The 17,622-nt window shown below is 37.3% G+C and overlaps 1 protein-coding gene across 2 annotated transcripts in view; it reads right to left on the reverse strand.

Moving 5' to 3' along the window:
• igf2bp1 (insulin-like growth factor 2 mRNA binding protein 1) overlaps positions 1–17,622 on the reverse strand; it is a 41,260-nt gene extending 23,638 nt beyond the window's left edge. The window contains exons 1-2 of one of the 2 annotated variants that reach the window (XM_048198246.1): positions 15,823–17,622; positions 14,591–14,651 (exon numbers count right to left, since the gene is read on the reverse strand). In XM_048198246.1, coding sequence (XP_048054203.1) covers positions 14,591–14,651; positions 15,823–15,997 — 236 coding nt within the window. In that variant the 5' untranslated portion in view covers positions 15,998–17,622. The remainder of the gene's footprint in view (positions 1–14,590; positions 14,652–15,822) is intronic. The other variant, XM_048198237.1, reaches the window with a different exon arrangement.

Here is a 17,622-nt window from a genome sequence, read left to right on the forward strand (position 1 = left end):
CTCAGGAGTAGAACACGGGACAGCATGACTGACTACAAACTGAATGAGGACACATGCACTGAGCTCATTATAGCCAAATGCATTTGTGCCATTATTATTATTATTATTAGATTCACATACAAAGTTATTTTATAAAGAACAATCACACGAATATCAGAATGTATTAACAAGACTGACGCTTAACGAGACATAATCTGACAAACATCTTAACAGGCTGTAAATACATAGCCTATGTCTGGAGGACTTCTGTAAGTTAATCGATTTTGTAAGCTAATCAACGATATAAATCACCCTGACGTTACAGTGTTGAATTTTGTTTACCTAAAAAACAACATGTATAAAATTAAGCCTCCCTCTGCACGCACGCATGTGCGCCATTTCATGAGACCAAGTGCACAGGAAGAAATGAAATGGCAGGTTGCACTTCAAAACACGCTAGTTTAGCCTCAAAAGTCACCTTTGAGCTGCTTTCAGAAAATACACATGCTCAATTTAATCAAATAATCACATTTGTTAATTGATTTTTTAAAGTTTCTCTGTCTCATGCCGTTTCATTTACTGCCATTCGCTCGCAGTGGCGGAAAAATAAACTTGAAAAGCAGCTCTCTCAGTCTATATTTTAATGGCTCATATTTAATTATAGCCTACACCATGTGGGTTACATTTAAAAGTGGTAAAAATCTCAAATAAATAATAAAAATAATTAATTAACTGCATAATTCTTAATGTTTTACATTCGAGACAACTTGCCTACTTGACGAAAACAACACTATCAAGGGTACACAGGAGCCAGGATTATTTTGGGTAGCTAATATTCGGTCAAATTATGCATGAATAAGTGGGGAAAAAAACAAAACACTTTTTTTACCACACGGCTTTAATATTAAAAAGAACTGTTTAACTAAATCAAGACAAAAATGAGAAAATCTTTATAAAATAAACACAAATGCTTTAAATGTGAATCACGAAGCGCATACAATAATACACTAAAAAAAATACATACCCGCCTCTTAACTGGACGAGCTCTTTTGTTTAATGTATGGTTAATTACGCTATATTTCTAATAGCTACCTATATCTCCAATGCGCACAGGTACACCATGATGTTTAGGTGAAGCAACACATATATGTTCATTTGATTCTCTTATCACACCAGACTACAAAACCAGCAGGAAATTATAGTTCAGAATAACGGAGGGCCTGGATTTTCATCTCAACCATGTGTACGTTCAGCCATCTTCCACTGCCAACGCCCACAATGAATCGCAGTCACATGGGCATGCGCAGAATGTGCTAGAAAACTATAGGTAGCCTACATATAGGAGCCAGATAAGCATCCATGTCAGCATGTGGCGTGGTGTGTCGTAAGCATGTTATTGCAAAACCTGCATTAAAACAAAGAAGTGCATGTAAAATTTGCGTTTTATATGATAAATCAGCCTACCTAAAAACCACAAAAAAGGCTATCTGTAATGTATCAGATTTATTTGATGAAATCATACACTAATACCATCCTCCCATTTGAAACTACATTATAATGTACAGCTGTGTCCGCTGTTATATAAATGCAATGACAGATCAACGCGCATAGCCTATAGCAGCTTGTTCGTGCAACTGCATTCCGCGTTAACGAGCGCATTTATTGAAGCCACATCGAAGTAATGATGTCCAATGTGAGGATCTGCCTTTAGATTGCTCCCTGCAGTGCAGCAGAAGCAAACGCTCGCGCTTCTCAGGATCACTCCCCTTTACGCACGCCGCGCTGTGGCTTCAGCTTCTCGCAGGCGGTGAGGGGGAGACCTGCCTTCATTCATAAAGTCACCGGGCTACTCGAGAGTACTACAGCGCCGTGAAAGAGGCGGCGCGCACAGTCACTGTACCGCCCACCCCGGAGGAACGGAGGGGGTTGGTCGACAAGAGGAGAGCAGCACGTTGACGAGGAAATGGGGTGTGTGTAACGGAACAGAAACTGTCTCTTATACAGAACCGAGCATCCATGCTATATGTGCCACAATGCAGTGCACCTGACTCAGCACGGCTTAATAAGGATTTTGTTAAGATTTGCATTGCTTTCGGTGCCGAACACAGCTTGTTATTAAAGTACCCTATGGATTTACCGTGCTATATCATAAAGATTAGCAAATGAATAGTTTCCATCATGTTCTGGTCATAAAACGCGCAATAAAAAGCGTGGCAATAATTTTAAATAAATGATTTCGTTCTATTGTGAATATCTAGGCTATACGACTGTAAATAATTTATTCTTTCATACTCAAAGAATCTAGATAAGCGAGCCGTCACGTGCTATTTCATATTCTTGGCAAAAGTCACATAATTTGACTCACTGGAGTAACAAAGTCTACATATCTAAAAGATTGCAAATGTGAATGAACATGCCCTGAGTAGGCTATGGAAAAGTCTGATATTAGCCTATATATTTATATATTTCCCAAGGCCTGCTTATTTTCGACCCGCATAAAGCATCGTTCGCATATCGTTTTACACATGGTCATCTATTCCGTCAAGATCCTTCAAAAGATCATTCAAACAAGAATCAACATGTGTTGTCACATTTCTAGAAGTTTATCTTGATCCCACATGTTATGTATGCTATAGAATGAATGAACGAAAAATGTGCAAAGTTTATACGTAAACATACTAGGCCAACGCACCTTGGAGCAATAAAACAATAACTTTCTCATTTTGTATGGCTAAAACTGAATCTTTGCATGAAACATTTCTTACATCATTTTGATAAACTGAACAAACAAACTCTGCATTATTATACACTCAGAGATACTGTGTGCAAATTTAAGGTAATTTCAAAGTCTAAATTATTTGACTTCAAAGAAATAAGACCAAAAAAATACTCTCATACAAGACAGAAAAGGTGTTTCTTTTAATAAAGTTATATGACTATCAAATTCAAAAGGATACTTTTGTTAATCTTCCTATACAAACTTAGCATTATCAAAAATGTTCTAATTTAATATAAATCTAACATCCAACAAATTAAATATTTTAATTCACAAAATGTTTATTGCTTATAATTATTTAAAGTGTGGCACTTTTAGAAACAAAACTTTAAAATACAGGAGTGCACTTCAAACTTTGTAAAATGCCTGGTAGCAACAGTTTTGAGTTTAATTTTAATTCATTTCACAGATTTGTTCAATTAAAAACAAACAAATAAAAATTACACTTAAGCAAAATTAAATTAAATAAGACCAAACAAAATAGCAAAAAAACAACGAAATGAAGAACTCTGAAATGTTGTCTTAAAGTTTATTTTATTAATGCAGTTTAAATACATAAATCTTAGAGCTAAAAATGCAGTTTTCTCTCTGACACATACTTTTTTCAGTATACACAGAGATAGTAGTTATATATACACATTTCAGGCAAAGTTAAAAAAAAAAAAAAAAAAAAAAAAAACAAAACAATTTTTTTTTTTTAAACCATTCTAAATACAAGGATCCGAAACAGTGATTTACCACTAAATAAAAACAATTTGTCTAATAAATAATAATGTATAATAAATTGGTTTGTTTTTTTCCATACAACTCACAACTATGAGAAACAATTTTTTCTCAAAGAAAATCCAGCAAATGTGTCTTGAAACCATAAATTCTTTACTTCAAAGCCAGTTTCTTCCTTTGTTAAAAATGAAGGACCCTCTTCTTTGCAAAGCATGACGTCAGACTCTGACTTTTTATTTACTTTTTTTTTTAATTCACTCAACTCTGAAACTGAACCTCTGTGCATGGAACTGACAACATCCTCTTCTTACCCTTGTCTTCATTAGCTTTCCTCTCTCCCTTATTCCATTTACTTAAAATCATTAATGATTACAAATTGCCATTTGTTTAAGATTTGTTTGGGGGGGTGGGATGGTAATTTTCTACTCCAAAGGGTTAAAATGAGTTAAAAAAAAAAAAAAAATGCTCAGTAGTCCACAGAACAGGGGCCTCATGAGTAAACACAGATGATACTGTGGGGAAATCAAAACAAAGTTGTCATAAGAAAACAATAAGCTACACAAAGTAACAAATTCAACATGTGACCATAATTTTTTTCCCTAAACACTATATTTATATATATATATATATATATATATATATATATATATATATAGATAGAAAAAAAAGAAAAGCATTTTTTTTATCTGTATAGAGAAAATAGCATGGCATACCATCAAATCATCCACAAAACAAGACAAAGTGAACACCATTTTTTGCAAGACACTTTCTTTAAATCTGAAATCAATTTCTGGTCAACTCTATTTCACAACACTGTGAATTAAGTTATATATGAATGGACAGCTTGATTGCACTGACATTATCAGTTTGACTGCACTGAGTTATCAATTTTCATAAAGTCCACTGAACTGTTGCTCTGATTTCCCTCACATCAATGTCCAAATGAGAGCACCATCAGCCAACTTATGTAAAAAAAAAAAAAAAAAAAAAAATAGTCACATATGCATACACACACACACGGCTCTTCTCGTCCTGACAAGGATCCGCTCTACCCTGCATGTTTCTGTTTTAAGGGGAAGGTATGACTCCATGTAGGTCTAAGGGGGGTATTGGCAGCCCCTCCCCCTCTCTATGCTTTTAAAATGCATGCGTGTAAAGGGGGGATAGCATGACCATACCAGCACATGCCTGTTATGAGGCCATGTGATCTAGAGGCTCCATTTTAAGTGATTTGGACTAAGGAGGGAATTGCAATGTGGAGGAAAAGAGGGAGGGGGAGGAAGAGGGATATAGAGAGAAAATAGCCAAAAAAAAGGGAAGAACAGTGTTGACTGGCCTCACGAAGGGGAAAAGGGTGAACAAGCCATAGATTCTCTGCCACTTTCATGCTTCCACACCTATGGCGATTTTTTTATGGTGAACAGTAAAATGAAAAAATTACACAACTGCAAACTTCTGTTCATTTAGATTAACAATTGACTGCTCTAATAATGGTAATAGCACTTAAATACAAAAAAGCATATTAACATCACTAATAACTTTTTATTTCACAGACAGTAATCATCCTTCAGGTAATGGAGGAACAGATTGAATATGGACTAATATATTGGGCTAATTCCATTTCAATGTGAACAGACTTTAAAGTTGCAATGTAAAAAGTAGCTTTTCTTCTGTATTGTGATGTACACACGAGTGTAATGGTTTAAATCGCAAAAGACAAAAAAAAGTAGAATGGGAACTAGGTTCTATCCATCTATCCATTGATGTTGATTGGGTTTTGAGACGTGGGCATTGAACTCACAACTACGAAGTTCAAGCGTACCAAATGATTAGAGAAGTTACAGTCAAACCAAAAATTATATCTAGTGTCTGAATAATTTTAATATAATATATATTTTTACTAGTGGGTGCAGGACACTATAGTTCATTTATGTAAGTGAGGATAGCAAAATAAAGTAAACTGTGACATAATATTCCCAAAAATTCTTCATACAGTGGACTATCAGTAAAATTGATAACCAAAAATTATTCAGACACTTTGACCTGACCATGTTTTGCTTAAGTGTTATCTGACATAATTAAGATTAATTTTCTCCAACACAGTTTAACTCTGAGATCTTGTCATATTTTAGTACCAATTTTTTTTTTAACTATAGTGAATAAACTGTATTAATGAATTAAATGTTCAAGTTGTGTGAATACATTTTGGTTTGACTGTAAGTCACCAGAGAGAAGTCTGTCATTTCACCGCAAAATCCAGTTATGATATTTGAATTAAAAATCACGAGGTAATTCTTTTCTTCATTTTTAAAAATGAAACATGGATGAATCATTCACAATAATATTAATAACATGCATTTTCAAAACAGATTGTGAATTTTCATTTCACACTGACTTCAGGAGTAGAATTCAGTTTACAGAATGTTCAGTTTATTAAGTGTGAACAACTAGCAATGGCAGGTCAGCATCAAATTAATATAGTTTTACTGGCACACTCTCTATAACATACATTATGTAAACGCATACATTATTTATGCGTACAAAGACAGAGGGAAGATCACTAAAGAGAAAATAAGCTACATTTTCCCTGTTCTAATATGTGGTAACGTTCTTGTGATGATTAATACAGAAGTAATGTGATTCTGTAGGACTTGACTCATATCCTCATTTTTAAATTTTCCAGGATTTTTCTCATTTTGAATTATTAATGAAACAGAGAAAGAGCTTTTAAATAATTTTCTGTTGCCGTTACACTGCAATGTACAAAAACAAACGGAACCTAATAGGATATTAACTAAGTTTATAATTATAGGTGCAAGGAACAATTATTTGCTTGGTCAGTAAAGCTATTAATGGGAGCATACATGATAGAAACTTTTTTTTTTTAATTATTATTCTAGTGCTGGAAGATCACATCACAAGAAATCATTAGAAGCCATGTCACAAGCCAAGTTTTCTCCATCCTATGATGGTGACCAGTTTATGTCCATTATAATGCAATTCCACAGAAATGCTACTATAAATGTATGACCATGTTTCAGTAACAGGAGAAAAAATACTCAGGAAAATATGACTGTTTAGGGTGATCTGTATCTTAATATAATAGCAAAAAAGCAAATGAATAAGTCAGGGATGGCATTACAAAAAAAAGTTAAAACATACAAAGCGAGTAGAAAACCAACAACTAGCTAGCCAGTAGTTTTTTTTTTTTTTATCCTAATCATTGAAATATATAGAGAGGTTAAAAAATATCACCTAAATATAATAATATGTAGAATAATAATCATTTTAATTGCTGTGCTTGTTGTGCATGAGTTTGTTTCACCCAAGCAGGATCAGGAGCACAAATAGCTCAGGAATTTAAGCCAGCGGCATTTTAACACACATCCTGCAGAAGAACAATGTGCAAAATAGCTTCATTATTTACAGTGCAACAAAACCAATTTGGAACAGACTTCATTTATTTTTCTCTTAAACAAGCAGAGCAAATATTTAAATATGCAATGAGAACTTGAATGAATATTAATCAGTTCAAGTTGCTTGTGTCAACATTCTGTCAACATCATGTGTACTATGACCCCAAGCACTCAATACACGTTCATTGGTCCATTTTGGGAGGGGGGGGGGGGGGGGGAAGAAAAAATGTAAAGAATTTTAGGTTGAAGGGGCACCCCCCTTCACCAGTGTTTATGATGGCGACGCCTTCAGAACAGCCAGTTCAACAGAGAAATAAAGAGTCATTTGGTTGGGGGGTGGGGGAGGGGGCAGGGTCAAACAGGGGGCCCATACTTCAGAGGGGTAAACCACCATGAAGTTTTTTCCCCTTGGGAAACACCCATAGTCTCACATCTCTCCTACCTACACATGCACCAAAAAACAAAAATACAGACCCACATCTATATGTAGACTGCTCTTTAATGCCACATTGCACCTTTCTGTAGAATTACCGGCAATGCTATCTGAACATTCAAAACAAGACAAACCAAAAAAAAAAAAAGTGTTAGTTTTTTCAAGTAGGCCTATTTCTTATCCAGAGCCTATCAAAGAAGCACAAATAGCACATTTTTTGGAGAAACATCAACAGTTTTATTTTTTTATTTGCTCCTACTGAAGTCAAATTTATTCAATGTTTACAATTTAAATAAATATGTAAATGCTTAAATTCTGTTCCAAAATTAAGTCAACATTTTACATTTTAAATCTGCTGTAAAAAAAAAAAAAAAAAAAAAAAAAAAAAAAATTATGAATCAGGCAAGACCCTGAAACCCATCCCACTGCAACTTGGGCAGCCATGCTGCAAAATGGCGCCAACTAATGATTTGAATTTCAAGCCAAGTCCCATCCACCTGTTCACGCTGCCTTGTGACAGCAAGACTCTGCTGTTAGTATATTCATCTCTAAGAGAGGGTTTCTGAAGCCCTAGTCACAAATGTTGTCAAATGGACAGTGAGGGAGAAAATGTTCTTATTAGGGCTGGATGATTATGACCCAAAATCAAAACCTTCACTCTAAAAAATGCTGGGTTAAAAACAACCCAAGTTGGGTTAAATATGGACAAACCCAGCAGGTTGGGTTAAAGGGCACCTATTATGCACTCTTTCACAAGATGTAATATAAGTCTCTGGTCTGGTCAAGTTTCAGCTTAAAATACCCCACAAATTTGCCCCTATTTGGGGGTGAGCAAAAACATGCCTTTTACTGTTACTATACTGCTGGTTAAAAATATAAATCCAAAATTGGTTGAAAAAAAAAAATGGCTGGGTGAAAACAACCCAATCCCTGGGTTTGTCCATATTTAACCCAACATTTTGATTAATTGAACATTTTACCTCAATTATGATTAATGAACGATTATTTTTTTTTATTTGTTTCTTTTTTTTGCCCTCATAGTTCACTTACAAGGTTTGTACTGTAAATAGGCTTGACTATTAAAAGGTGGTATATTTTTTCCTATTGAAAGAGTGCTCTGACATAACAGCTCACTATCAGCAGTTATTTTATCTATGGTTCGTAACATTTCTTACAGATTTCTGCTCGTTGTAAATCAGATACAGATATATTAGCACAGTACCAGTACATAATGAGAGAGATTGCGTGTGTGAATTAATTGTGAAGCTGTGGGTTGTAAATAGTTACTTCAAAAGTAGAAAAATATATGCTATAATAAGTTTTGAGTTTCTAAGATACTTTAGTGATAAATCACATGACAGCGCTGACAACTAGTTTCTGCGTTCCTCTCTGTGCATGCAATCTCCACAATGCAGCTGCGCGAGAACGGTAGCTCGAAATAATAATACACATCCACTAATCGCTTGAATGTCCAAACTGTAAAACACATACAACTGACAAAGTTTAGTGAAGACGCAAGGCTCGCAGCTCACGTGCTGTCTCTGTGTGTTGCATTCACTTCCTGTTGCTTCCATGCCACTGACTGGACGGGGCGGAGTCACGTGGCTATACACGCGGTAGTATGTTTTTAAGAAGGAAGTATTAACAGGATTAAAAAAAAAAAATACCGAAATAACCGACATGGGAAAATTACATCGGTTAAAGGCTCTGAATTTTGGTTTCGATTACTTTTTGACTAATCGTCCAGCCCTAGTTCTTATGCTTCATTACTAGTTCCTTGACCTTCGAGTGAACGACAACCAGCTCTTACCAACTCTATCCACATCCTTCCTCAACACAGGCTCTAGTCTATACACATCAAAAATGCTAATTGGGGGAAATCTCTCCATACAATCACTCATTATTATTGCCTATTTTAACCCCTTTACACAAAATTATCGAATTTTTGACCAAAAAAGCCCTTGGGCATGCTTGTGCTACTGAATGAATAGTCCAAAGCTGAGGTAAAGAGACTTCGATCCTTTTCAAATAACACAGCACAGATGGTTCAAAACAAGGGAAAGGGGGAGAGAAGAGGACACATTGGTAAGGGGTTAAAATGGGAGGGGTGCTCTTAAAGGCACAACGCACACTTAACCTTCACATTTTTAGCATGTATACGTGCTATGAACATTTTTTCCCTTTGTCCCTCATTCTCCATCCCCTTTTCTCCGTTCAAAACAACAGCCGTTTTGAGAGAATCGCTCTCCGTAAAGGCAGAAAAAGGGAAGCCCACAAGGAAGTGCTGCTGTGCATTCCCTTTTCAATCCCCACCCCCTCTTCTCCTCCTCTCTTCTTATCTCCTCTTCTTTCCTACTCTCCTCCCTCTTCCTGCTCAGGCAAGTCCTACGAATAGGATGTCATATGATCAAACTGACACGACTGCTTGCCTGCATGCATGTTCTGCAAACCTACAAATGTGGGAAATAATCAAAAATGCATGTCTTGCAGCAGAAAGACAGACAGCATATGCACTACAGAGGGACAAAGGAAGGGGAAGAGCAAAAGAAAGAAGCAGACAGAGCATTAGTGCAAGCCAGGAGAAGAAAAGGGAAATACGGCACGCTAGCAAACACACTGCTGGGGGACAGAGAGAGTGAGTAAGAATGAGAACGAGGTTGCCTCGCGTGCAGCACCGTCAACGGCTTCTGAGAAACTGCACACAGGTGTTCCTGGCCCCTGATTGGTCGCACCTCCTTCTCCGTAAAAACCCCTCCCCCTGCCTTCTGTAGTACTACGATCACAAGCGGAGACAGAGAGAAAAAGGACAGAGAGAAAAGGAGGGAGGGACCCAGCCAGCAAACGAGTGAGGGAGAGAGAGGACAGAGCAGGCAAGTGTGGCTTCAGACTGCCTGAGCATGCAATCGCAACACGCTCGTTTATTTACCCGGCGAAACGCTGTGATTCAATTTAAATCCGAAGCTTTCTTTTTTTTTCCCCCTTTCTCGCTGAATCCACTTTGCAAAGGTCTGCTGAGACGTAGCTTCTTTAAAATGCACAAATCCTTGCTTTTACAAAACTGCTATTATTTCAAGGAGAAGATACCCTGCTGTAAGCCTGTAGTTTTTTTCCTCCAGTTAAATTAACCAAAGCATTTGTTAGATACTGGGAGCATTACTTAAAAAAAAAAAAAACACACACATCCATATAAAAACAGGCTATTCACAGCACTCCCTAAGTGAAAGACAGCAGACAATCCATTTTTTGTTCTTTTTAAAGATATTTTGTTCTAATTTAATTCAAGTAGGTGTGACAGCTAACATGGGCCATGGTAAATGTGGTTCTCTAGCTTACTCCAAAATTAGGCACTTGAAAGAAAAATCAGCAGAGTTTTACTGAACGGTTTTAATACAGAATATCATAAGACAAAAGGAAGAACCTACCAATGCTACACATTTACGCACACATCAACAGGTCTTTCCCATCACTATTTAGCAATAAACCTGAAGAAAGTTAACAATTTTACTACTTCTACTACTCACGAATACACATAAAAACAAATGAGCGGCTACATTGTTTCAGAAATAATAATTCACTTTTTCACTATTATTAAAGGGTTTGTTCACCCAAAAATTAAATTTCTGTCATTAATTACTCACCCTCATGTTGTTCCAAACACGCAAGACCTTCGTTCATCTTCAGAACACAAATTAAGATATTTTTGATGAAATCCGAGAGGTTTTTTCTCTCTCATAGAAAGCAACGAAATTACCACATTCAAGGTCCAGAAAAGCAATAAAAACATCGTTAAAATAGTCAACGATACAGTGGTTCAACCTTAATGTTATGAAGCGACAAGAATACTTTTTGCGCGCAAAAAACAAAAAAAAAATAGTGACTTTATTCAACCATTCTTCCTCTTCCCTGTCAGTCTCCTACGCAGCTGACGCAGTGCAGAGCTTCCGTGTTCACGTCTGAACGCCGGCTCATTATTGGCCGAAGCTGTTCACGTGAGCAGTACTATGCATGCGTGTGATGCTGACACAGGAGCCGGCCAATAATGAGTCGCCGTTCTGACGTAAACACGGAAGCTCTGCACTGCGTTCACTGTTTCAACCACGTATACGAGACTGATAGGGAATTAAAAAATTATTTTTGTCGCTCTATAACATTAAGGTTGAACCACTGTAGTCATGCTGACTATTTTAACAATGTCTTTAATACTTTTCTGGACCTTGAATGTGGTAATTTCGTTGCTTTCTATGGAAGAAAAAAACTCGGATTTCATCAAATATCTTGTGTTCTGAAGATGAACGAAGGTCTTACGGCTTTGAAACGATATGAGGTTAAGTAATTAATGACAGAATTTTCATTTTTTAATGAACTAACCCTTTAAGTTTTATTAGTACATTTACAATACACATTTCTTTTGCAGTTCTATGCCAACGATTTATGAAATTGCACCATATTGTTCCGGCTGCATTGTTTATTACACAAAGAATTTGGCATTGCCAAAATTTGTCAATATACATCCTTGTTCTGTTACTTTGAGATTTTTTTAAATGCAGTAAAACCCATGGTGCTTTCTAGATCTTGATATGTATGTGCTTACAAGGGGAAGGGAACGTGCAGACAGAGTTGCATTTGGTAGAAGGGGGAAGGGCAATTGTTACACTTATAACACCCGGTATTGTCATAAAGGTGTGGCTCTTCCCCTTGTCTCTGAATCTCTCCTGCCTAAGAACTTCAAAAGTGGCCCATCAAGCCATTGCAAACGGCCCCGTCACACCAATGCAACATTACATAAAGCAGGGAGAAATTCAAGGCGTGAGACGTGGAGCCGCCCACACAGCTCTATGCACAAAACATTATAGCTTACTCACTACACCCTCTATGGTCTTCACTGTATTCTTTGCACACATTTAACTTCAGTTTTACCAACAACTACCTTACATGCATCTTACTTTAAACAAGAAGATAAAAAAAATGCACTCAATACCAGCTATTGGTGGCCTTGGTGTTTTGACAAGTATAATTTGCTTATTTTCAACAATAAGATGTCTTCACTAAAATACATTTCTGATTTTACATATGACCACTTACATAAGACTGACCCCATGTTGCCAAACACAAGGGGTGTGCACAATAGGAAAGGAGCTGCTCTGACCCTGCACCCCTCCCCAAATGTTGTTACTCATCCTGTATTCACACTTCTCCAAACCAACAAATGAAACTTATAGAAGTTGAAAATGTGTGCATGCACAAATGTGTAAACAAAAACGTGTAATCAAAAAAAAAAGAGAGAGAGAAAAGGATTTGTTCGTAGTAACAATTTCACCAGCACCTAAGCATACAACATAACAAAGGGTCAATGCAAGCGCGACATATATGCTGACCTGGAGGTGTGCGTTGCTTTTTAAAGTCCCGCACCTCAGAGGCCAGCCCCACAAAGACCTTTATCAAAATGGCGACGACTAACAGTTCCACTCTAATTAACATTTCTAATTCATTTTCCACAACTCTGGTTGTTTGTGTGTGTGCATGTGTTCTGGTTACTTGGAATTTTCAAATCAAAAGAACCACACAGCGTCTCACTAGAACACACTATACGAATTCTAAAATTATCATACGCACACAGGGAGAAAAAAGTCCCTTACGTATAAACGTAAATGGCAAAATATATGAGTTTACGAGCAAAACGAGTTTTAACTAAAAAAAAAATATCACCTTGCAATTATATTGAGGGTCAGCTCATGGATTAGTAAACTGTTTTACATGGCGCTATCAAATGAATACGCAAATATGTATTCCCACCCATTCCTATCAATGCCCCAGTGCTTTCAAATGGAGCCTTCGACAGAGGGCTACATTGTACGCCATTTTCTCAATTGCTGACGTTGGTTACTCTTCACACTAATGGCGACCACGTGTCATACTATCAGTGTAACGTTGGCCTCTCAGCAATAATCACAACGTATGCCATTAAGGTCTATTTAAAACATTTATCCGTTTCACAAAATAATTTTAAGACGTCCGCTTTATCAGCATATACGTTTGCAGACACGTTATGCATGTGCATATAAAAATCAAAAACAGCTATATTATACGTATAGTGTAAAATCAGGACTTCTGTCACTTTTGCAAAGCATGTTCTCACAACTGTCAACAGATTTATATGGCTAAAGTGCGTAAACCAGGGGAACACGAACAAAGAGCTGGTTCAACTGTTGAGAAAGCGACGTAAATTTATAAACTGTACCCTATTCAAACATAGCCTATATGATCAAATGAATTAAACATATTAACTGCTAATGATTTAATAATATTATTTAGCACAAATGACCGTCTTCACATGATGCAATATTTTAAAACACTACACCAGCGAATTATACACCACAGGTGAAGCTCGGGCGTTTCAGAAAAAATTCGTTTAGGGTGTAAAGAGGTAAGAAGGAGAGTTAAGTTGGGTGGGGACGAAGGGGGAAACCCTTTTTGTTCCACATAAACAGTCTTCTGCGCGCCATGCAAACTCCCAGAGCACAAATAAATATATTTCTGAAGATGATTTTAATTTCAAACAACAAAAGTTATACTCAGATACTCGTAACCATCGCAGAAATGCGGATAAATTATCATTTATGCAACAATTATTTAAAACTGCAGTTTGTACAACACTATATATATATATAGGCTACGCTTTGTTTCTCCTGCGCTGACCTGAAGCGCGTTCCCTACAAAGTCTACCCTTTAAATACCCGTACAAATGCACCAACAACGATGGTGTTCTAAAGTAATAGCAGCTTTTAAACCACAGCGGGCTAGCAAACTAAATCTGTGTAGCATGGACTGTTTAAACGAATCAAGCAAGCACCGAGGCCTAGGCCTTGCAGTAGGCCAAGGCCTAATCAACAGGGAACAAGTGAATGAAATGACACGGAGACCAGCGTTGTTACATGTTTGACAAACACACACGTATGTGGCTAACGTAGGAGACGTGCTATATAACGCTGTAGTGACTGTGACTGTAACAGCACGTGGTGTAATGCTAAGAGCATATGCCACTTGAACATCCAAGCACTATAACATCCATCACGTGAAGAAAAACAAAGAATATTCGTGTATAAAGAGCTAGACTGTTAAAAAGTAACTGTTTCAACCAAACAGACCCACAATTTAAGCACACAGCGAGATCCTTGTGGCATAGTACACATATTTGTACCACCGCCACGACATATACATTAAGCTTTTACGCAAACATTTGTTGAATTATGAGAAAGCAAATACCTCTGCTTTTTAGGGACAGAATGTTCGACCTCAATGCGTTTGCCGTGAAGTTCCACTTTACCTGGAAAAAGGAAACAAATTATTTTTTTCTTCTATTTTTTTTAAGCACCACTAACAATTAATGCCACTTAAATGGCCCTCATAATCAAAGTCAACTTTAAAACTTACATTGCATTAACTTACATTGCATTAATTAATGCATTTACATTGCATTAACATGTTTTGATATACTTTACTGAGTGAAGAGAAGCGGTATTTTTTACTGTATAACTTGCTTTACGAGTCGTCTAAACGAGCTTTCGAGGTGGGGGTTGCAAAGGTTAGGCCTATGTGTTACTAAAAAGTAATATTTTAATTTTTAGCTGGCACTAGTTGATTGGCAAAATTCTTAGGACGCTTTCAAGGTTCACTGCTCAGGGCTATAAACTATTTAAGTCAGCTATATGACAGAATCCATATGTGTAGTGCATTATTTGTTGTTGAGGTATATAGCGATGAAAAGAACAGCTGAAGATGAATTAATCTTGACCGTGACTTCATGTGGTTGATAGTTTTAACTGGATCCTTATCGGCATGGCGACCTTCGTGCTATATAGAGCACACGTCACATGCTACATATGTGGAGAAGCGAGGAGAGACATATTTTGTGGTCAGTAGGACAGATGCATTGTTGAAGTAAACATGTAAGAATGCTATATGGTCGGATATAATAAAGACATGAAGGTATCCCTCGGTATTGTGCCTGTTAACTCAATAGGGGCTTCACGAAACATGTTTCATTTTAGCTCCACTGGCCTATTAGCCAAAAGGGGGAGGGGTGAGACCTGATTCTATAGCTGTGCCGGGTAGGTTGGACTAAATCTAAAGACTGAGTTTAGGAGAGCTACGTCCTACAGCTTAAAACCACAATGACAACAAATGTACAGATATTTAGCAAAGTAGAATACAATGCACGTTTTAAACCTGTCAGAGCAAAGTAAGTAAGTGTGCATGAATGCTTTCAGTGTCTGCACTTAAAAAGTTCACTATCTCAGGCACATTTGCACTACAGAGCCTTACGTTGCCTTGACTTACATGGCAAAAAGTGTAAGCATTGATTCACTTTCACAACAACCCCGAAATCTTTAGTAAAACAGTACAGTTTGAATTATAAACAGCCAGGGAGTAAGTCATTAAAGAAAACCGGCGAAGAAGCAAACCGGTGAAAGGCCCATTAAAATCAATTTACTCACCAGAAAATGTTTCAATCGCTTTCATTGCCCATTGGTCGTCCGGGCAATCAACAAACGCATAGCCAGTTTTCATGAGAAACTGTCCAGAGTATGGAATCTTGTAATCTTCAAAGGTTTTAACCAAGTCTTCTGCGGTCACGTTTTCATTGAGATTTCCAATGTATAGCTTGTTCATCGTGAAACACTGTAACGCTCCCCCCCAAAAATAGAAATGAAAATAAAACTTTCCGCAAAAACGCTCTTAATTTTGAAAAAGGACTAAAATACCCGCAGATTAGGAAATCATGTAAATGTCAGCCGGTTGGAATTAAAAACGTGAAGGACAAAAAAAAAAAAAAAAAAAAAAAAAAAAAAAAAATCAAACTGCAAGACAATCCAAAATAAAATGGGGAAAGTTCGACTAACAGTAACGTTGTAGTCTGATTAAGTCCTGCAGGCGAGTGGCAAATATTCTTCACTGTAGCAAGCTTCGCGAATTCCCAGTACGGTGTAGAAATGATAACAGTTTGAATTAAGCTGATGTTTGTTACGATGGAATAGTGGTACGAGTATATAGCGGGATCGGGAGAAATTCTTTCCTCTCGCTGCCCCTCAACCTAAAGCTGTACCCTGCACTGTCACACAGATCCTACCGCTTGGCGATGGCACCGCCTCTAAAACCGAGTCGAATTTACTAATTTTTTTTGTTTGCAAAGAAGAAACCACGTGGTGTCAGAGTAGCTAGAGAAGGGGCCGGTCCTCCGCTCTCTCGTGCGTGCGCGCTCCCTCTCTCAATCTGGTTGTGCTTGGAAAGACAGGAACATTCTCTGTACATTGCACCGTATATCTCCTGCATGCATTGCATACTAGCCCACACATGCTCCAGTTTTACTTATGTGCTTTACGTCACGTAAACTGTTTTTCTTTTAACGTTTTTTTTTTTTTTTTTTTTTTTACATTCACCAGAATTTTTCATATTCCACTGAGACACAATTTAGGACAAAAAGCCATTTAGGCTAGTGTAATTTTACATTTAGTGAGAGCTTGCATGCAGATAAACCCCTATGTGATGTTGCTTTGCTTTTGGTAGTTACCCTTTTCATGCTCGCTTGATGGTCTGCAATGCATTACGCAAGTGACTTGAGTTGATCATGAAACGCGCATTTCTAATACTAAAACTAGTAGCCTTTATGATATTGTTAGCTGTGGGTCACGACCAGGGTGGTTAAGTAAAATATTTAATTAGAGTAGTTTTACAACCAAAGTTTATGGCAAACATTTTTGAGGAGGAGTAAATACTACGCAGTAACACACATATTCAATGCATGGTTTTATTGAAACATTGTATCCTTTTTAATGCGGCTCTTGGGAACTTGGCCATGCAGGTTACGCAGAATCCAGTTTTACTTTATCAGGTCAGCTCCGAAACCAAAGAGACTCATTTCCACTGAGATCTCGAAAGTTCTCGTGCTCACCTCCATGTTGCGCCCAAACGAGACATGAGAAGGTCCAACAACTGATTCAAAATGGGGGGTTGAGACAGCAGGGCCTAGAGTCGAGGATACCGCCTACCAACAGGAAGTGAGCAACTGTTGCATTGCCTATTGTATGTACACCCCGTGTATGATGTTTCTTTGCGAGGCTTTTTCCAGCTATATACTCAGGTCTGAAAAATCCGACCTCAAATTCCCATTCAAATGAGTTAAACGCAAATCAGATGGGAATTTCAAGCGGTTACTTTTGTTACGTGCCTCTGAAATTGTACACGTGGCGGCAGTACCGGCTCACTGTGAGAAAATGGCTTCCCGTCCATTACAACAA

The sequence above is a fragment of the Megalobrama amblycephala genome, linkage group LG1 (genome assembly GCF_018812025.1).
Source record: "Megalobrama amblycephala isolate DHTTF-2021 linkage group LG1, ASM1881202v1, whole genome shotgun sequence".
Lineage (NCBI taxonomy): Eukaryota > Metazoa > Chordata > Actinopteri > Cypriniformes > Xenocyprididae > Megalobrama > Megalobrama amblycephala.